The following is a 22,889-nucleotide window of genomic DNA, read 5'->3' on the forward strand; positions in this document are numbered from 1 at the left end:
CCCGTCTTTTTCTAGTTTGTTAAGGTGTGGGAACTGAGATGATTGATTGGAAAAGTATTTTAGTGTATGACATTTAATGCTTTAATTTCCTCTGTAAGCTTTAAGTATATCTAATAATTTTTGATACATTGTATTTTCACTTTAGTTCAAAATATTTTCTAATTTTCCTCTTTCATTTATAAGTTATTTACAATTGCTTAATTTCCAAGTGTTTGGAGACTTTTCTGTTGTCTTTCTATTACTGATTTCCAGTTCAACTTCTTTATGGCCAGAGAACACATTTTGTATGTTTGTTTTTATTCAGTGTGTTACAGTTCGTTTCATGATGTAGAGGTGGTTTATCTTGGTGACTGTTTCATGTGTACTTGAAGAGATCGTTTTATCTTCTGTTGTTGGATGCAGTCCCTTATAAATGTCAGGTAGATTCAGCTGGCTGATAGTGTTGTCCAGTTTCTCTATTCATGCTAATTTTCTACTCCTACTTTGTTGTCTGTTATTGAGAGAGGAGTGTTAGAATTTCCAACAATACTTGAGTGTTTCTCCTTTCATTTCTGTTTTTGCTTTATGAAGCACTGCATTTAGGTGCCTACGTATTAAGAATTATTACATCTTTTTGTTGAATTGACCCTCTTATTATTATGTAATGTTCTTCTTGATTGCTTGTAAATTTCTTTGCTCTGAAATCTGCTTTGTTTGATACTGATACTAATACTGGCATTCCAGCCTTCTTTCATTGAATGTTGAATGGTGTTTTTTTCCCCACTTTCTTACTTTTGACTAACCTTTACCATTATATTTAAAGTGAATTTCTCACATGCAGCATATAGTTAGGTCCTTTTAAAAACATCATTGACAGTCTTTTAATTTGTGTGTCTAGACCCTTATGATTAATTATTGATATGTTTGGGTCTAGGGCCGCCATTTTATTATTTTCTGTATTTTCATCTAGTTTTTGTTATTTTCCATTTTATGTCTTTTTGGTGATTTAAACCTTTCTTAGTGTTCATTTTTAGTTTTATCTATTGTGTTTCTGATTATATCTTGTCTAGTTTAAATTTTAAATGATAACTGTGGATTGCATTTACATACTTAATAATCTTAATGTATTTAGAATCCCAATTTTACCACTTCAGTTGGAATGTAGAAATCTTTTTACCGTAGAGGCGTCTTTATTCTTACCCTTTATGTTATAGTTTTCTTATGTATTTTATCAACATTCATTGAACTGCATCAGACAGGGTTAAGATTTTTTTTTTGGCCACACCCATGGCACGTGGAAGTTCCCAGGCCAGGGATTGAACCTATACCAAAGCAGCAACCTGAACTGCTGCAATGACAATACCAGATCCTTAACCCACTGTACCCCAAGGAAACTTCCAACAGTCTTAAGGTTTTTTCTTTCAACAGTCAAACGTATTTTAAAGAACTAAGAGGGGAAAGTCATTTATTATATTCACCCAGATATTTACCATTTTTGTTGCTCATCCTTCACTCCTGATGTTCCAAGTTTACTTCTTATTTATTTATTTATTTTTGTCTTTCTGCCTTTTCTAGGTCCACCCCTGTGGCATATGGAGGTTCCCAGGCTAGGGGTCCAATCAGAGCTGTAGCCACTGGCCTACACCACAGTCATAGCAACTCAGGATCTGAGCCGCGTCTGAAACCTATACCACAGCTCACAGCAACGCCAGATCCTTCACCCACTGAGCAAGGCCAGGGATCGAACCCGCAACTTCATGGTTCCTAGTCAGATTCGTTAGCCACTGCGACACAACGGGAACTCCAAAGTTTACTTCTTTTTAAAAAAAATTTTATGTAATTTTTATTTTTTCCGTTATAGTTAATTTACTGTGTTCTGTCAGTTTTCTACTGCACAGCAAAGTGACCCAGTCACACATACATGTATACATTCTTTTTCTCACATTATCCTCCATCATGCTCCATAAGTGACTAGATACAGTTCCCAGTGCTATACAGCAAGATCTCACTGCTTATCCATTCCAAGGCAATAGTTTGCATCTAATCACCCCAGATCCCCAGTCCGTCCCCTCCCTCCTTCTCACAACCACAAGTCTGTTCTCCAAGTCCATGAGTTTCTTTTCTATGGAAAAGTTTATTTGTGCTGTATATTAGATCCCAGGTATAAGTGATATCATATGGTATTTGTCTTTCTCTTTACGACTTACTTCACTTAGTATGAGAGTCTCTAGTTTGATCCATGTTGCTGCGAATGGCATTATTATTATTATTTTTTATGGCTGAGTAGTATTACAAGTTTATTTCTAATGTCATTTCCTTTCTGTCCAAAGAACTTGCTTTAGTGCTTCTCATAGAGCTAATCTGCTGGCAATTCTCTTAGTTTTCCTTCATCTGAGAATGTCTATTCCTTTTCATTCTGATATTTTGTTTTGGAGTAGAATTTTGAGTTGACATTTCTAGTAGTTTACGCACTTTTTTCTAGCTTCTGATGTGATATCTATAGTTCTTTTAAGTTCCCCTATAGTTAGTGTGTTGTTTTTCTTTGCTCTTGGAATTTTCTTTGTCTTAAGTTTTTAGTGGTTTGATTAGATGTGTTTGGTCATTGCTTTCTGTTGTCATCCTATTTGGGATTCTTTAGGCTTCTTGTTTGTATGTTTATGTTTTTAACAAACTGAAGGACTTTTCAGCCATTCTTTCTTTGTTTTTTTCTGGCTATGCATGTAGCATACAGAAGTTCCTGGGCCAGGGATCATACCCAAGCCATAGCAGTGATAACGCTGAATCCTTAACCACTAGGCCACCAGGGAACTCTAGCCTTTATTTCTTAAAACTATTTTCTCAGCACCATGCTATTTTTTTTCTTCTTGTTTCTGGTAACATGCGTATTAGACCTTTTGTGGTTGTTCCATAATTCCCTGAAGCTTTGTTGTTTTTTTCCAGTGTTTTCTTTCTGACTCATATAATTTCTTTTGATTTATCTTCAAGTCTGTTGACTCTTTCCTCTGCTGTTGAGCCAACCCAGTAAGTTTTTTTTTTTTTGTCTTTTTGCTATTTCTTTGGGCCACTCCCGTGGCATATGGAGGTTCCCAGGCTAGGGGTCCAATCGGAGCTGTAGCCACTGGCCTACGCCAGAGCCACAGCAATGTGGGATCCGAGCCGCGTCTGCAACCTACACCACAGCTCACGGCAACGCTGGATCGTTAACCCACTGAGCAAGGGCAGGGATCGAACCCGCAACCTCATGGTTCCTAGTCGGATTTGTTAACCACTGCGCCAGCTACGACGGGAACTCCCCACCCATCAAGTTTTTAGAAATTTTGATTATTGTACATTTTAGTTCTAAAGTTTTCATGGATTTCTTTTTACACATTTTATTTTCTGATAGTTTATATTTTTTCACTTATTTCGAGTGTTCATGCTTGCTTCTTGGAATGTTTTTGTAGTAGCTCCTTGAAGTCTTTGTCAGATAATTGCATTAGTTTTGTCATCTTAGCCTTGATTGTTTTTAAGAGTTGAGATTTACCTGGTTCTTGGTGTGCAAAGTTATTTTGGATCGTATTTGGAATATTTGGAATATTATGAGACTGACTCTTGCTTAAAGCCTTTGAGAATGTTGCTGTTTTGTTTTAGCAGCAGTTGACATGGTTGGCTTCAGAGTGCATGCTTTTTGTCCTTTTTCTGTGTGCTGTGGGTCTCTGTAATGCTGTTCATACTGTCTCACATGTACCACCAACTGGTCAGTCTGATATCTGTGGTCTCTCTGTTCAGTTTTTAAATTCTTTGCTTTCTAGGATAACACCTATCCATGCCCAACCTAAGAATGAACCCATGAGTTCATAAACAACTTTATCGAGTCACATTTCCATACCAGCTTCTCCTGTCGTCTCTTCTTTCTTATTCTTTTGAGCTTCTGTTTTTGTTTTGTTTTGTTTTGTTTTGTCTTTTGTCATTTTAGGGCCACACCAGCAGCTTATGGAGGTTCCCAGGCTAGGGGTTGAATCAGAGCTGTTGCTGCCAGCCTACGCCAGAGCCACAGCAACACCAGACCTGAGCCCCATCTGTAACCTACAGCACAGCTCACGGCAGTGCTGGATCTTTAAGCCACCAAGCGAGGCCAGGGATTGAGCCCACAACCTCATGATTCCTAGTCGGATTTCTTTCCACTGCACCACGACGGGAACTCCTGACCTTCTGTTTTAATACCTCTTGTTTAAAAAGTCTGGGAATTTAGTTACCTTGTACTTGCTGCCCTCTCTGTGTCCATGGCCAGGTGTTGAGAGTACAGAGAGACTTGAAGAAAACTGGTTCTGTACTCAAACTACTTCCGACACCACATGTTTAGGGTTTTTCCTCATCCCACCAAACAATTTTCCAACTTTCTGGACACCAGCTGGATGTCCTACAATTTAATTCAGGTCTGACACTGACTACCTGGGGTGATCTCAGACTCCACAGATTAAAGGGTCAGATCTTCTCCCACTGGTCTGCTCCTATTTCAGATGCTGGTCTCAGATCCTAGGTACTCAAATCCATGTGTACTCTTTGCCAACCAGCTGTAAATTAGGGGTTCCCATAACTCCCTCCTCAGGCTATAATGACACATAGAACTCAGGCAGACACTTTAGTTAATGTTACTGGTTTTTCAGAAATGATATTATAGAGGATACAAGTGAACCCCTAGGTGAGGGGCAAGGTCCTGAGCACAGGAACTTGTGTCCTTTGGAGTTAGGGTGTGCCACCTTTCTGGCACCTGGATGTCCTCTGCAACCCACAGCTGTCTGAACCCTGTTGGTTGGACCTTTAATGAAGTCTCCATTATGCAGGCATGATTGGTTAAGTTGTAGGCATTGGTGATTGACTCCATCTCTAGCCCTTCCCCTCTTCCCTGAAGTCAGGGGATGGGACTGAAAGTTCAAACCCTCTGATGGAGTCTTGGTTGTTATGCTGGTGACCAGCCTCCATCCTGTAGCTCTCTAGGGACTTCCAGCCTCCAGTCCTCTCATTAACATACAAAAAGATATGCTTAGCATTGGGAGATTCCAAGGGGCTTAGAAGCTCTTGTCAGGAACTAGGGTCAAAGACCAACAATTAGAACAAAAGATGCTCCTAGTACCCCTATCACCAGGAAATGACGAGCATTATAGGAGCTTGTGTCCGGAACTGGTGGCAGAGACCAAATATATGTGTTGTTTTATGTGACAAGGAAAGAAAGCAGTGGGAATTTACCCATCCTCTTGGGACCACAGTTTCATTGATTAGAGAAGAATGTTCTTTCTATGACTGTTTTGGCTCCTGTAGGCTCCCATTATTGCCTTTGCTATTGCAACCATTGAATTGCTTGGGGGCTCAGTCACAAAAGGTTGGAGTTTAAAAAAACAAAACAAAACCTAAAACAAAAAAAAACCCTGGGAGATTTCTGTATTGTTCTGTCTTAGGAGCTCCCTTTTCTGCTTCTGGAGTTAGTTTAGGGCTTCTCTCTCTGTCAGCACCCCAGAGCCTACTGGATATCAGACTGTTGATCTGGCAGAGGAATCATGGACGAGAGGAAAATATTCAAGTCACCACTGGTTCATGGTAATTTGAATTGTGTTCTTCCTCCAACTGTTTGCTGCCACATGCTTTTCCGAGTCCACAAACAGTTGATTCATGTATTTTGTTCAGATTTCATAGCAGTATTCAGTGGGACAGTCAGCATGGAAGATGCTCCATTTTACCTGAAATTAGAATGACCAAGGATGTTTCTTAAAAATTACCTAAAAACGGGAGTTCCCGTAGTGGCTCCAGTGGTTAACAAATTCGACTAGTAACCATGAGGTTGCAGGTTTGATCCCTAGCCTTGCTCAGTGGGTTTTAAGTATCCGTTGTTGCTGTGAGCTGTGGTGTAGGTCGCTGATGTGGATCGGATCTGGCATTGCTGTGGCTGTGGTGTAGGCTGGCCGCTGTCGCTGCGATTGGACCCCTAGCCTGGGAACCTCCATATGCCGCATGTGCGGCTCTAAAAAGACAAAAAAAAAAAGAAAGAAAAATCTAAAAACGAAGTTACCTGGTGGTGCAGCAGGTTAAGTATCCGGTGTTGCTGCAGCTGCATGTGCAGGAGCTGTGGCTCGTGTTCGATCCCTGGCCCAGGAACTTCTGAATGCCATAGGTGTGGCCAAAAAAATTTACTTAAAAAATAAGCGTGGGAAGGATTTAGATATATCTGATGTTTGTATCCTGCATATTGTGCCGTGTATCCTATGTTATGTGAGACGTTTGGTTGGTAACATTAGAGGAAAAGGAAAGTTTTCTTTGTTGGTGGCGCTACTCACTTGATAAGCTTTATGGGGTCTTGGGAGAGAACGGACAGTGTTTACAGCTGCTTGCGTGGACTGGCCCAGCTGTGGCAAAGTATACTAAACTGCGCTTTAGGATGGAGTGTGGCATTCCTCATGTGGGCCATTATTTTCTTTTCATGGGAGATAAACATTGAGAACCACTGACTTCTCAGTTAAAGCCCACACTGCACGGTGGCATTCACAGTTCCTTTCAAGCTGGTTTGCCTTCTAGTCTATGATCCTCTCCCACCATCCTCTCGTCTTCGGTCTCCTTATCCACCTTGGTGTCAAGTCATTTCACAGATTTCTAAATAGGTTGAGGCCTTTCACTTCCCATGATTTTGAGGATGTTCTTTCTCTGCTGGTAACCTCCTTCTCCCTTTTTTCCATTTATTAGGAATCCAGTTTAAACTTCAACAACTGATTCTTCATGAGACCATTTTCTCTTTTAGCATTTTATATACACTCTTATTTATTACTTTTAATTGCAATTGGTAGGGACGTCTTTCCTTGGCACTAGACTGCCTAGAGGGGAGGTGACTGTGGTTTACCTTCTGTTTATGCCCTGCTGTGGCAGAGTGCCTGGGATTAAGGTTGGAATGAGTCAGGGTGGGGGAGGGACATGTTCAGGGTTCACTTAATGGTAAAGGGATATGGCAAGTGGGACAGAGAATAGCTGAATTAGGAAAGAGTGGGAAGCAAGACTGGTAGAAATGAAATTAGGAGCTAATGCTTTTTGGGGAAATGTTTTATTACTTTGAGTTTTGAAAATACTGAGATACTCATTTTCCTGGTCTTTTAATTATCTACGGTTTTTCCTTTGGTGGGACAGCTTTTTCTGTAGTTCCTTCTGTCCAGAGAGCCAGCTGCAAGTTTTTTCTCCCTTATGTTGCCCAGATGTTCCTTTATTTTGAATACGTTTATTTACTCATCCATACAGAAGAGGCATGCTGAGAGCTGCACCAAAGTGTTCTTACTGAAGCTAGCCAGACATTTGGATTTGAAGAAAAGATAGATTTTGAAGTAAAAGCCAAGTCGCTTGCAGCCTTATTAAACCATTTATTTATTTTTTTCTCATCCATTGCTGCTGCCAGGTTGGGTACTTTTTAGCTCTGTCTTTACAGCATCCTGTGATAAATCTTCCCCAGAAGTAAAGACCTGGTTCATCTGGAAAGCTCTCTGAGATGAAATGAGCCTTTCTCCGTGCTGAAGTCTATACCCTGGTTCTTCTGTGCAGCTGGTTGGCTCACTGAAGTTACGCGTGTGGACGGTAACTGATGGCGTTCACCTCTGGCCTTGCAGGTGTCTGTCCCAGGCTCTCTGTAAGGGGTACTGGTTCAGGACGCGGTCCTGCTTCAACTAGCACGTAACTTGATCTCCCTGACACATTTATGGGCTTTCTCCCCTTTTCTTGACTCTTACTTTCCACCTTACCTCAATTCCAAGGAAACTGGAAGTGTGAGACCCATCTTTGCTTCAGTCCTGTTGCCCTGGCTCTGATCGTCTGAGTTCATTTCTCATAGTCTCTGGGCTGAGTCTCCAGAGAAGCACATGGTCTGTTCCTGGTCAGGGAGTTGCGGGTGGATTCAGTGAATGGCAGATCACTTGGGATCTGAACTATCAAGGTTAAGGCCTAGGCGTGGAATAAGGAGAAATCAGAATTATCTTTGGAGCTCCTTCAAAGTACTCATCCTATCCTCTGGTAAAGAAGAGTTTTCTTTTGTGGGAGATGGTGAGAAGGAAGAGTGTTTATGTTTAGAGAGAAAATAAAAACATTTTCCAGAGGTTTTTGATGACTTCATTTGTCATTTCCCTGCTTATTGAGAATGACTCTGCTAATGAAAACTTTTTATTTATTTAAAAAAAATTTTTTTCCTGCTGTACAGCAACTAAAGGAAAACTTTTTTAGCTCCTTACCTGCTTTTGATGATCACTGCTTCATGTAAGGGAGCTAAGTGTAGAGCACCAGGAATTTGCAGGAGAGAAGAGTATCTGTATGTCTGATTGTGCCATTTTCATTTCTTTGAATTATTTTTATTTAAAAAACATTTTATTGAATATAGTTGATTTACAATGTTGTGTTCGTTCTGTTGTGCAGCGAAGTGTTTCAGTTCTACAGAAATGCATAGCTGTCCTTCTTCAGATTCTTTTCCCATGTAGGTTATCTCAAAGTACTGAGGAGGGTTCCCTGTGCTATATGACAGGTCCCCGTTGACCATCCATTCCATGCAGAGTAGTGCGCATGTGCCAGTTCCAAACCCCCAAGCTACCCCTTCCCCCCACCTTTCCCCTCTGGTAAGTCTAAGTTTGCTTTCAAAGGCTCTGAGTCTGTTTCTGTTTCACAAATAAGTTCATTTGTATCATTTAAAAATTTTAAAAATTTATTTTTAATTAAAAAAATGTTTTACATTAAAACAAAATTTTTATGGCTACACCTGTGGCATTGGAAGTTCCCAGGCCGGGGACTGAATCCAAACTGCAGATGCAGCAACACCAGATACTTTAACCCAGTACACTGGGCCGGGGATAGAACCTGCACCTCCGCAATGACCTGAGCTGCTGCAATTGGATTCTTAACCCACTGTGGCACAGTGGGAACTCCTTTAAGTGTTTTTTATTAAAAAAAATTTTTTTTGGCTGCACCCGCGGCATGTGGAAGTTCCCAGGCGAGGAATTGAACCCGTGCCACAGTAGCAACCCGAGCCGCTAAAGTGACAGTGTCGGATCCTTAACCTACTGCTCTACAGAAGAACTCCAGAAAGCCAGCTTTTGGAATTCCTGGCAATGCCCAGATATCTGGTAGAATGGATGCTGTGAAAAAGATCCCCACATTAAGATGCATGAGTAGAGGGATGGTAATGTGTGCTGCCTCTAGCCAGGTTTGCATTTGTTTCTCTAGAAATTTAGGAACTGCGAGATCACTTTCACATACCCATTTTTATTCCACATTAGATTCTTCCTCTGTAAGGAGTCATTGATATTTTTCATGACAATCATACAAATGCGTTTTTCAACTGTTTCATTTTAGAGAACTATATTATTCATAATTTTAGATTTTTAAATTATACGTGCTGAATTTTCGGCATGCTACATTTTCTGTGCTAAGGAATACAAAAATTTAAAGGTCATGACTTCCAATCATGCTAATGGGATGAATCAGATTTCATCCTCCTGCCTCAAATTCCCAGGGAAGAGAAACAGTTAGAAAGAAAAATCCCAACCCCCTACCCTCCCAAACCAGAATTTCAGTGTAAAACAGTGGGAAGTATGGTCCTGGAAACGATGAGGAATTTCTGAAAGATAGATAGCAAATGGGATCATTCAATAGAAAACTCCAGCCTATAACAGTCAGAAGAGGGTGGCTCTGAAAGAAGGGAGCAGATCCAGAAGAGAAGGAGCCCGAGAAGGGAACGGCTGACGGGATGTCTGGTTAGGGACCATCATTATGATCATGCAGCTGAGTGAGTCCTCTATGCAGGGACATGTCCATCCGCAGGGACACCGGTTGCCAAACCGGTCGGGCCATGTCTTGCAATTTCTTAGTCGTTTAAACATGAGGAGGTAGGTATTGACATATTGGCATATTGACAAAACATCTCTAAGACATAGTAAAAGTTAAAAAAAGAAGTTCCCGTTGTGGCTCAGTGGAAACAAATCCCAATAGGAACCGTGAGGTTGTGGGTTCGATCCCCGGCCTCGCTCAGTGGGTTAAGGATCTGGTGTTGCCGTGAGCGGTGGTGTAGGTCACAGACACGGCTTGGATCCCGTATTGCTGTGGCTGTCGCCAGCAGCTGTAGCTCTCATTGGACCCCTAGCCTGGGAACCTCCATATGCTGTGGATGCGGCCCTAAAAAACCAAAAAAAAAAAAAAAAAGTTGAAAAAGAACTTGTAGAATGATGTAGACAATATAAAAATAATATTAATGTTAAATCCCACACTAAAAATATTTTATATTTTTATTGTTACATACATCATGTAAAAAGCATAGACTGGACACCATTGGCATTTTGGATGAAGTGATTCTTTTTGATAGGTGACTGTCCTGCTCACTGTAGGAGGTTTTGAAGTATCCCTGTCCTCCGCCCACTGGACACCAGTAGCATCCTTCTGTCCCACATTTGCCAAATTGTCTTCAGACATTGCCGACTGTGTCCTGTAGAACACAGTTCCTCCCAGTTGAGATCCTCTGCCACAGGCAAAGGTCTGAGAGTGCATACTCGCCTGAGGAATGATTACTGGAGAGAGAAAATGAAGTGGGGATGGAGGTATGGTCAGTAGAATTGTTAGCTTTATTTTGAATAAGTACAATGTTTCAGTATTATGTGTAATTAAAAAAAAAACTAGAAGATAACCTTGGCATATTTATAAGATCGCTTTTGTATTACATTTTAAAATAGTCAATAGAATAAATACAAATAGCTCAAAAACGTGAAAATATGCCCCAAGTCACTAATAATTAGAGAAATGCAAATTGAAAGAATCAGTGAGGAATCATTTTTCTTCATTAGATTAATAAAATTAGATCAACCATGTTCAGTGATGGTGTGGGGAAATGCATCTCTGTTAGACAAGTTAATAGACGTAAGCTTTTAAGCTTATAATCTTTATACTTTTGGATATTTTGCTTGCAGAAATATGCACATGCATATAGATTGGTATGTTCAGGGACTCTTACTGCAATTTGTAATACCTGTAAATTGGAAACAGTATGCATTATTGGAGAGGAGGTTAAATAAATAAGGTCTGGTTTACCCAGGTTATTAGGAATGTTATGTAGCAGTTAAGTAAGTTGCAAGAGTAATATGTAGGGTGATACAATTTATGTCAAGAAAATCTTAAGCACAAACTAAAACCGTACACTTTAATGTCTACATATGCATATGAAAACATTGGAGAAGTCTGAAAGGACACATGCAAAACTTTAATTTCTTTCAGGGTAGGAATTAGGACTGGGAGGCCTTTAAGAGGATAGGAAGTAACTGTTGTCTGTATTGCTTAAATTTAAAATTTTCTATTAAGCTAGTGTATTCTTAAATTACTTGGGTAAATTAAATAAAATTTAAAAACTTGGGTAAATAAAATAAAGTGAGTCTGGGTGACTTACTTCCATGTGTAGTATTATCAATTAGTAGCATTTACTGAACAGTGGTGGTGCCGGCTGGCCTCTAGTAGTTTTTGAGATCTCATGATGTTGGTGGCTATTTGTATTTAAATGATTAGAAACTGACATGTAGCTATTCATATAGTTTGGAAACACTTTATTAAAATCCTGGGCCAGGGATTAAACCTGATCCATAGCATTGACAAGGCCAAATCCGTAACCACTAGGCCAGCTGGGAACCACAATACTTTAAAAAAACAAAAACAAACAAACAAAAAAACACTGATTACATTGGAGAGTTATTTCTTTTTCTTTTCTTTCTTTTCTTTTCCTGTTTTAAAATAAATTTTATTGGAGTATTGTTGACTTAGGAAGTTGAGTTAGTTTCAGTTGTGCAGCAAAGTAAATCAGTTTTACATGTACATATATCCATTCCTTTTCAGATTCTTCTCCCGTGTAGGTTATTATACAGTATTGAGTAGACTACTCTGTGCTATACAGTAGGTCCTTGTTACCTATCTATTTAATACATAGTAGTGTGTATAATGTCAATCCCAGCCCCGTAATTTATCCCTCCTCCTGGAGAGTATTTCTTTCTTTCTTTTTTTTTTTTTTGTCTTTTTGCCATTTCTCGTGCCGCTCCCGTGGCACATGGAGGTTCCCAGGCTAGGGGTCAAATCAGAGCTGTAGCCGCCAGCCTACGCCAGGGCCACAGCAACGCGGGATCCAAGCCACATCTGTGACCTACACCACAGCTCACGGCAACACCAGATCCTTAACCCACTGAGCAAGGGCAGGGATTGAACCTGAAACCTCATGGTTCCTAGTTGGATGCGTTTCCACTGCACCACGACGGGGATCTCCTGGAGAGTATTTCTTAATCTTGTTCATAGACTTTCACTCTGTCGTTTCAGAAATCTGTATTCAGAAACATGTATCTATATTTAAGTCTTCATGATGTGCATCTTCAGTGAATGTGTGATAGCTTTTCCTAGTAAGTGGAAAATGATTATAAGCTAGAGCTGTGCCCACACTCTCATTATTGGTATTTTTTTGGTTTCTTGTTTTTGTTTTGTTTTGTTTTGTTTTTCTCCCTTGTTACAATTTTTCTTAAGTGTTACTACACACACATATATATATTTTGCAGTTCCCGTCAAGTGGCTCAGTGGTTAACGAACTGACTAGGAGCCATGAGGTTGCCGGTTCAATCCCTGGCTTCGCTCAGTGGGTTAAGGATCCGACGTTGCCATGAGCTGTGGTATAGGCCGCAGATGTGGCTTGGATCCCTCCTTGCTGTGGCTGTGGCATACGTCAGTGGCTACAGCTCCGATTAGACCCCTAGCCTGGGAACCTTCATATGCCTGAAAAGACAAAAACAAACAAACAAGCAAAGAAAAAAAAAATATAAAACTATGTGAGTTCTGAAACTGTATTTTTTTTTCACAGTTGCTTATCAATACTCGTCTGGAATTGTGATGAACCTATGTAGTCTTTTTAAATGTAACATTACATAACAAAATTTACCGCTTTTAATTGTATAGTTCGGTGGCATTAAGTACATTTATCGTGTTGAGCAGCCATCAGCACAATCCTTTTCCAGAACGTTTTCATCGAATCTCTATAAACTTTATAGCATCTCTTTCTAGGTTGCCCTTTGTCTTCATGGCCATGTGTTTGGCTGCTGAGAGTGCTTTTGTTTTCACCTTAGGGACTTCTAGTCAGGTGTGTGAGCCTAGGCGCACACGCTCACATCTGTTGGCATTTCTCTGAGGATTCGCTCTTGGAAAAGTTACATCAGTCTGCAGTCAGCAAGCGTTATCAAATATCTCGTGTGTGCACTGAGCTTTACCAGCAGTTACCGAGAAAATACACTCTTCTTGCATCCCTAACATCCCCTAACATCGCGGTGAAGCCATATGAAAGGCTGGTCTTCAGTTTTTCTTTCTTGCATTTGCTCTTCAACCCAGAGAAGTCTGGCTTCTAATTGTCTCATTCTACAAAGTTGGCTGTCTCTCAACAAAGCAAACAGAGGGAGCATCAGCATAGCATCATGAGTCCCTTGAGAGGGACGTGATCGATCTATTTCAGGGCAACAAACACAGTGGGTTGTGGCACAGCCAAGGAGCATGGGGTTGTCAAGAACCACGGAGATTCTGATACTTTACTTTGTAAGCTAACTGGTTAGCCTGTCACTGTTTCATGGATCTTCATCTGAAGAGTCAAGACTGCTGGGTCAGAGATGAGGGACCGTTTATTACCCGCAGAGTACCACCGTTTTTACCCTGGTTCCCCAAGTCCCCATTCCCACAGGTGCTGTGAGGTCAGGTGGTATGCGCACATGCAGCAGTTTGCATTCCAGAACCCTGAGCTTCGAGTTCTCATGTCCTGAACCTTTCCTCATGGGCTCTTCGCACCCCTGCCTTTTGCTCTAGAGTGAGGCACTGCCCTGCTCTTCCAGGGCTGTTGGCTGTACAGATACTTTTGCAAATATAGTTTGAGGGGAAAAGGCATTCAGCGCCTTGCTCCCATGATGTCAGCAAGTTGGCGCACAAAATTTTTGCCCCGAGGGCCAGGGATTCAGCACCTTTTTTAGCAAAGCACCAAACAAACTAGCTCCCCCTGCCCCTGCCCCGCCCCGCCAGGAAGCGAGTACATAATAGTCACAATATGATTGCTTGACTGTCCTAGATGCCTACGTGACTAGCTCCAGAAACTGCTCAGAATCAAGGGATGGTTTAGACTTTGCAGTTGGGAATGCTCAGCAGGGACTTGCAGGCTGCTCAGGCCCCGCGGTGAACTGCTTTTGCTAAAAGTGTACAACTACCAAGTGTTTGCCTCTCTGACACTCAAAAACTCACATCGGCACGCCTTGTTCTAACTAACAAAGTCACTACTTCCATTTCACTAGTCTGCTGCTTCCTTTTTTTTTTTTTTTCTTGTCTTTTAGGGCCGCACCTGAGGCACACGGGCACATGGAGGTTCCCAGGCTAGGAGTCAAATTGGAGCTGTAGCCACCGGCCTACATCACAGCCACAGCAACGCTGATACTTTACCCACTGAGCGAGGCCTGGGATCAAACCTTTGTCCTCACAGATGCTAGTCTGGTTCATTAATTGCTGACTCACGATGGGAACTCCTGCTGCTTCGTAATAAGAGTTGAGTTGGTATTCGTGGTGGTGATTATGTCAGTTTATTACAAGTAATAGATACTGGTGTTACAAAATGCACTGTTTGAAATAGGGTGACTTTCAAATGTTCTCTTAACATGACATCTGGCCATTTTAGGCTAGGGAGGCCAGTCTGTTTCAAAGGACATCCAAGGACCCTGGTTCTTGCTGTTTCGTTGCTCTGCCGTCCCCTCGGGCATGGGGGGTGGGGTGGGGTCAAACTTTTCCTATAAAGACCCAGGTAGTAAATTAGGTTTTGTGGGCTGTACTGCTCAGCTCTGTCACTGCTGCGCAAAAGAAGCCATCGGCAATAGGTACGTGAGGAATAGGACTGGGTTTCAGTAAAATTTTATTTGCAAATCAGACACTGGGCTGGATTTGGCCCTCACTATGTTTTGCTGTCCCTTCCCCTAGACGGTCGCCTTGGTCTACACAGTCGAATTTAGCTGCTGCAATATCTGTATTCCAGGTCAAGGGGAAAAACATGAACAGAACTTGGGGAGACATGCTTGCATTTAAGTTGTAGATGATTTGGAAGTTGTACGCTTCACTTTCTGATCCCATCAACACACAGTTACTTATAACATGAGATGCCTGATAAACCTGATCTTAGGCTGGGCAGTCACGTGTAATGGGTGCAGGGGAACGAAGGCTTTTGGGCACAATAACGGTCTGCCAGAGTGGTATGATGTTTGTAATTTTATGTATTTATTTCTTGTCTTTTTATTTTAGGGCCACACCCACAGCATATGGAGGTTCCCAGGCTAGGGGTCACATCAGAGCTGTAGCCTCTGGCCTGTACCACAGCCACAGCAAAGCCACACCTGAGCTGCATTTGTGATCTACACCATAGCTTACGGCAACGCTGGATCCTTAACTCACTGAGCGAGGCCAGGGGTTGAACCTGCGTCCTCATGGATGCTAGTCAGATTTGTTTCTACTGAGCCATGTGTTAGTTTAACCTACGCTGTAGGACTAATCACTTCCTTTTACCAGGAATTGACATTCCAGGGATGGCTTTTAAAAGCATTAACAACTTCCCATATTTTAGTCAAGATCGTATTCTTAAATAGGTTTTTGTTGGTAAAACTAGTGGCGTAATGTTTAGCGGTATGGATATTAGAAATGGATGCTTATTAGTGAAATTAGTGCCGTTCAAGATATTTGGGGAGTTCCCGTCGTGGCGCAGTGGTTAACGAATCCGACTAGGAACCATGAGGTGGCGGGTTCGGTCCCTGCCCTTGCTCAGTGGGTGAACGATCCGGCGTTGCCGTGAGCTGTGGTGTAGGTTGCAGACGTGGCTCGGATCCCGAGTTGCTGTGGCTCTGGCGTAGGCCGGCGGCTACATCTCCGATTCAACCCCTAGCCTGGGAACCTCCATAGGCCGGGGGAGCGGCCCAAGAAATAGCAACAACAATAACAACAACAAAAAAGACAAAAGACAAAAAAAAAAAGATATTTGGAAGTTCCCTGCTGGCCTGGTGGGTTAAGGATTCAGTATTTTCACTGCTGTGGCACGGATTTGATCCCTGGCGCATGAACTTGTGCTTGCTGTGGGTGCGGCCAAAAAAAAAAGATATGGATTGGCAGAAGTGTACCAGAGATACACATCCTTGTATGAACAGAACAAGATAAAAGAATCTAGAAAGACATTTACCCTGAGAGATGGTGCCTTGTACTTGAATTTCTTATTTTTGGTATCCAGCCATTGGGGAGGAAGATTTCTGGTTGCCTTACGGCAACTCCAAGGACATCAGATCCTGCCCCTGGGATAGTATTTTGCTTCCCTTGAATGACCTTTCACACAAGCTGGCAGTCAGAGAGGAACTGGGACCATGCAGCATGGGGAACAGATTGTAGGAATTGTCTTTTGCTGTCTTCCTGAGAAATGGTGTTTAGTAAATATATGTATGTGTTATGTAGTTTGGACTGAGAGTTGCTTTTTTTGTCTTTTTGGCATTTCGAGGGCCGCTCCCCCGGCCTATGGAGGTTCCCAGGCTAGGGGTCTAATTGGAGCTGTAGCCACCGGCCTACGCCAGAGCACAGCAACTTGGGATCCGAGCTGCGTCTGCAACCTGCACCACAGCTCATGGCAACGCCAGATCCTTAACCCACTGAGTGAGGCCTGGGATCAAACCTGCAACCTCATGGTTCCTAGTTGGATTTGTTTCCACTGCACCACAGTGGGAACTCCGAGAGTTGCTTTTTTATTGAAGTATAGTTGATTTACGGTGTTGTGTTAGTTTCTAGTATATAGTAAAGTGATTCAGTTTTATATATATATAAATTATATAATATTCTTTTTCACATTCTTTTCCCTTGTAGGTATTATAAGACCTTGAGTGTAGTTCCCTGTGCTATACAGTCGGTCCTTGTTGGTTATCTGTTGTAGATAGTAGTGTGTATCTGTTAACCCCAGAGTTCTGATTTATTCCTCTATCCCCCTCCCCTCTTGGTAATCATAAGTTTGTTTTCTATGTCTGTGAGTCTGTTTCTGTTTAATAAATAAATTCATTTGTATCTCTCTTTAGATTCCACATTTAAGTGATATCATATGATATTTATCTTTCTCTGTCTGATTTACTTCACTTAGTATGATAATCCCTAGGTCCATCCATGTTGCTACAAGAGAGTTGATTTTGTTAAGCTTTTTTAACCAGGTGTGGGGTGAGGAAGTGACTCACCTTCACCCATCATGAACTTCTTCGGTGTTTACCATCATCTACGAAAAGAACTTAAGAGCTGTGCATGACCAAATTGGCCTAAGTGTGTTTGTTCGTTCTTTTTTTTTAAAAAACTTATTGTGTAAGAACACTTAACGTGAGCTCAATCCTTTTAATAGATTTTAAGTGTACAATACATTGTTTTTGACCATAGGTACAATGTGGTACAGCAGATCTCTAGCACTTAATCATTTTACTTTAACTGAGACTTTATGCCTTTTGATTACTAACTCCATTTCTCCTTCCCCCAGCCCCTGTTCACTATTCCAGTACTTAATTTTATGAGTTTGACTTTTTTAGATGCCTCATGTAAGTGGAATCATGCATTATTTGTCTTTTTGCATCTGGCTTATTTCATTTAACATAATGTCCTTAAAGTCCATCCATATTGTCTCATATTTGAATTTCCTTTTTAAAGGCTGAATAGTATTCCATTGCATGTGCATACCACACTTTATCTATCCATTCATCCTTCAATGGATATTTAAGTCGTTTCTACATCTTGGGTACTGTGAGTGGCACTGCAGTGAACCAGGTAGTGCTCATAGCATTTTGAGATCCTGACTTCATGTCTTTTGGATACACACCCAGAAGTGGCTCAAGAATGTCAGTAGAGCAGAGCTTCCAGCAGCACAGGAAATGGGCCTCGAGGGCTTTGGGAGCTCGTCTCAGAGGACACAAAAGCTTTCTTGTTTCTGTTTTCTGTCTGGCTTTCTGTTTATCTTTCCTGCCTTTCTGCCTGTCTTTCTTTTCCTGCCTGCCTGCCTTCTCTCTTTTCCTTCCTTCTGTTTTTTTTTTTTCTTTTTAAATCCTAGCTGTATTTATTGTATATGTGGGGAGAAGACGGACTCTTTCTCTCTCCCCATGCCCCTGAGCTCCGCCCCCCACTTGTCAGAAACCCTACACCATGAATGATTTCATCTCTCAGGTGTTTTTAGCTCTTTAGTTTCCATAGGTTCCTTCCCAAAGGCATTTGCTCAAGTTTTTCCTAAACTGAAACAACACTCCAGCCCCTTTCCCAGCTGTCACTCTGCCTCCCAGCCTTTACAGCCTGTCCCACGGTTCCCATTGTGCCCCTTGCCCCCGCCCTTCCACACCTGCCTCTCCTTCTTCCCAGCTGTAGCCCCCCGTCTATGTCCCTGAGGTCTTGGCTCATCATCACGGCTTTTGCCGAAGTCCTGCTCTCATCCTTGGGGTCTCTTCCCCTCTCCTCCATCCCTCCTCCCTCTCCCTTGCTTCTACCAGGGCTCAGTGGTATGAGAATATGGCTCTGGTCATGCTGCTTTGCATTCTTCTGTTACTCACCCTCCCCTCAGAAATGCATTCCTGCTAAACAGACTAACAATAACTCTGGTTTGGTTCCCGCATGGATTCAGTGTCAGTTCCCTTTTGTGACAAACAAACACGTTTGTAGAAAATGGCTTGGGAGCCTTGCAACTGGTGAAAACCTATTCTTTTTTTCCTTGTAATTTTTTCCCCCTTTTTTCTTCTTTGACCACTCGTGGCATATGGAGTTCCTGGGCCAGGGATCAGATCCCAGCCTTAGTTGTTACCTACACTGCAGGTGCAACTTATGCCAGATCCTTAATCCACTGTGCTTGGTTGGGGATTGAACCTGTGTCCCAGCGCTCCAGAGATGCCACTGATCCTATTGTGCCACAGTGCAGTAGGAACTCTTCCTTGTAATTTTTAATTTTTTGGTTTTAACACTTTGAAAATTATGTGAACAGAAGGAAAATATGTAAATTATATGTAAAATTATATATGGTAAAACAGAAGAAAAATAGTAACATCACTAATTCATCCATCCAAAAATAGTCATGAATAAATGTAACGGAATCAAAGCAGATGTGATATTTGTTGACTTAAAAAAAATTCTTGGAGTTCCCTGGTGGCTCAGCAGTTTAAGGATCCAGCATTGTAACCACTGTGGCATGGGTTCAGTCCTTGGCCTGAGATCTTCTGTTTGCTGTGGGCGTGCCCCCCCAAATATTTCCAAGGATCAAATTGCCTTTCTAGAAAGGATTTGCCAGAACACTAGTCTGTGGGCACTTGCATATGTCTTTAGACTTGAGACACTTTGTATTAAATAGAATAACTTTTTTTTCCCTTAAACCTTCTTGTTGTTTGAAAATGATTTTCTTGAGGGGAGTTCCTGCTGGGGTGCAGTGGGTTCATCAGCTTAGGTTACTGTGGAGGTGTGGGTTTGATCCCTGGCCCGGCAGTGGGTTAAAGGATCCAGCATTGCTGCCTCTGTGGCATAGGTCACAGCTGCCGTTCATTCATTCCCTGGCTTCGGAACTTCCACATGCAATGGATGTGGCCATTAAAAAAAAGAAGAAAAAGAAAATGATTTTTTTTTCTGGTTCTTCAAATTAAGATCGATGCAGTTGGCATTCTTCTCTTTAAGTTTTCCGAGTAATTTTTGCTTGTTGGTAATGTTAGAGAATTCCGTTGGATCTGGTGGATACTAAAGTCTGACCAGATCATGTGAGGCATTGCCATTCTTACGCAAGGAGCACATTTTACATGTGTTATGTCATAACAGTCCTCCACCCAGTGTTCTGTTGGCATTGCAGGGTATCACAAGCAAAAGTGGAATATTCTTGGACGTGGTAAACAGTGCCCATGTGACTACAGATCTTGTCAAATGATATGGTTCAAAAAGATCTCCCAGTATGAAAAAAATTTTAAACTGCTTGTCTTCCCTATCTTTCTTGGTCTCTACTAGTTTAGAAGGTATTTAAAAGCTTTCACTCAGATCTGGTCTAGTTTACCTTTTAACTAAGGTTCAACCTATTTGATAAGGATAGGGACCAAGCATCATTATCTTTTCATCATATCTTAGGCATCTAATGGACTAATATGAAATTTTCCATTCACTCAAAGTTTTAAAATTCAAACAAAATTTTTAACCTACGTCCACGTGTTTAAATTCATTAAACAGGGAGTTCCTGTTGTGGCGCAGTGGTTAACGAATCCGACCAGGAACCATGAGGTTGCGGGTTCGGTCCCTGCCCTTGCTCAGTGGGTTAATGATCCAGCTTTGCCGTGAGCTGTGGTGTAGGTTGCAGACGCAGCTCGGATCCCGAGTTGCTGTGGCTCTGGCGTAGGCCAGTGGCTACAGCTCCGATTGGACCCCTGGCCTGGGAACCTCCATATGCCTCGGGAGTGGCCCTCAAAAGGCAAAAAGACCAAAAAAAAGAAAGAAAAAGAAATTAGACTGTATAGATTTGAGGATTTTATATTAAGATATTGATTTATAAATCCCTTGGCTAGCAGCTATCTTTAACCTTTCAGTACATGGTATAATTTTTTACTTAGTTTGAAAATATTGAATTGATAAAACTCTGAAATTTCTAAAGGATGACTTAGATTTGCTTTGTTTTGTTTTTTCACTTAGAGTGCTTCTCTTTTTTTTTGTCTTTTTGCTATTTCTTTGGGCTGCTCCCATGGTATATGGAGGTTCCCAGGCGAATTGGAGGTGTAGCCACTGGCCTACGCCACAGCTCACGCCAACGCCGGATCGTTAACCCACTGAGCAAGGGCAGGGACTGAACCCAAAACCTCATGGTTCCTAGTCGGATTCGTTAACCACTGCGCCATGATGGGAACTCCTAAAGTGCTTCTTAAAAACCTACTTGGAGCTGAAGAATATAACTTAGTAGTACTCAAAAGTATTTTCTACCTTAGACTTTTTGAAGGCGAGTCATACATGTCCAGGTGTATGTATATATTCCTGTTTTTAATGCCTGCCTTGTAAAGTAAATTTAAACTGAGTTCCTTAAACTGTAAAACCATTAGAAAAAGCCATTTCAAAAATATATGAATCCCTTTCATCATTTGAAAAGAATAGATTTCTTTTAGAAGTAAACAACCTACTCTATTCTGTAGAATGCCTAGTCTTTGTTAAGCAAAAATAGATGTGAAACATTGTGGAATAGTCTTAAGAATGAAGCATATATTCCCGAGTTTTGGGTTGATTTAGAATTTAATGCACATATCAGTTCTTCTAGGAATAAAGGTAAAATGGATGAGGATCAAATGTGAGAGTATTTAAATGAGTCTCAAGATTTTCTGTCTCATGTGTGGTGGTATTGAACTCTAGTCCTGGGCGTTAATTTGTGCCTAGTGTTGACCTGAGGCTGTGCGGGGACATGCACTGCCTCCCTTCATTCAGCTTCTCTAATTATCCCCATTTCCTGGGGCGCTTGCTTAGAACTGGGCATGAGTGCTTGTTATTAAAATATTGGGCTTCCCTGACTACATATAACAGGGTAGTTTTCGGTATAAGATTTATGTATAGATGAACTGAATAGGAGGCTGAAGTTGTGGGTTGTGATTTTACTCAGTCGGACTGGTAGGGAGTATTATGGCCACTATCTGGTTCGACAGTGGATTGGGCTTGTAATAAATGAAATCGTAGTTTTTACAGTTCCTGAGCTTATTTGTTACATTGTTGTTTTTAGTGCATGTTAAAAAAGAGATCTGATTACATAAATGCTTTGTGAAACACTTGCAGTTTTGTGTATATTTGCAGATGAAGATCGTTCTTTTTGCTGGGAGGCTCTGTTAATGCGGAGATTTGTCTCCTCAGGTTCATGTGACGATGGCGGATGAGGCGGTGTGTGTGGGCCCAGCTCCCACCAGTAAAAGCTACCTCAACGTGGATGCCATCATGGAAGCCATCAGGACAACCAGGGCCCAAGCTGTGAGTCTGAATGAATCTATCTGCTGCAGCTGTTTCATATGTAGTGAGCAGAAAGCCGGAATTTGTATTTAAAGAAAAATAAGAAAGAATGATGGAAAATGCTGTTGCAGTTCATGTCACATGAGTTAAATGTGGCCGAATTCGCCCCTGGAAATCAAAGGCTTTGTAGCATCTGGCAGTGTTGGTCGCTGATCCTGCAGGTGGCTGCTGGATTCAGCTTTCACACCAGGGAGCAGTTTTAGTTCATTTCCAAATTTGCTAGAAGAAAAAAAAAAAGAAAAAAAATCCCAATTAGTTTTGAGTATTAACTCTTTCAATGTAATAAGAACTTTAAAAAAATTTTCTATTAGAAACAGGATCTCAAAGACCCCATTTTAAATTCTATTTAAATCATTTAATAATTATGTATGCCTAGGTATACTTCAAAAAATACAAAAAAGGCTGTAATTGGCAGTTATTTTAGTTTGATAGTGTCAATGGAATGTACATAATTTACATGGTGAAATCAGTAATTCTCCCCACACCCAGCTCTGTTTGAATGGAGTGGTGTCCAAGGAAAAAACTGCTTCCTGACATCAGAAATGGTGTTTTGTTATTGTGGCTGTTGGGGTTGTGGATGTGTGTGTGTGTTTTATAAGAGAGCTAATTACATATAATGTTAGAAACTATGAAGAGTTATCTCCAAAATTGGACAGAAGCAGCCAACCCTAGCAGTTAGCCTGGAGTGCTTCAATTAGTATTCACATTTCTTTTGAAAGAAATGTTTTACTTAGATGCATGTTTAAATAAAAAACTGAATTCATGAGCCCATATTATGAATGTTACAGCTTATTAGCAGAGTTAATGAAGGTAAAACTCGTTTAACTTTTAAACTGTATAGCTTGTCAGAATAC

The 22,889-nt window shown here is 41.3% G+C and overlaps 1 protein-coding gene across 2 annotated transcripts in view; it reads left to right on the top strand.

Moving 5' to 3' along the window:
- PCCA (propionyl-CoA carboxylase subunit alpha) overlaps positions 1 to 22,889 on the top strand; it is a 363,296-nt gene that overhangs the window by 35,014 nt on the left and 305,393 nt on the right. For both annotated transcript variants that reach the window (XM_047756486.1, XM_047756487.1), the window contains one exon: positions 21,883 to 21,996. In XM_047756486.1, coding sequence (XP_047612442.1) covers positions 21,883 to 21,996 — 114 coding nt within the window. The remainder of the gene's footprint in view (positions 1 to 21,882; positions 21,997 to 22,889) is intronic.

The sequence above is a fragment of the Phacochoerus africanus genome, chromosome 13, assembly GCF_016906955.1.
Source record: "Phacochoerus africanus isolate WHEZ1 chromosome 13, ROS_Pafr_v1, whole genome shotgun sequence".
Taxonomy (NCBI): domain Eukaryota; kingdom Metazoa; phylum Chordata; class Mammalia; order Artiodactyla; family Suidae; genus Phacochoerus; species Phacochoerus africanus.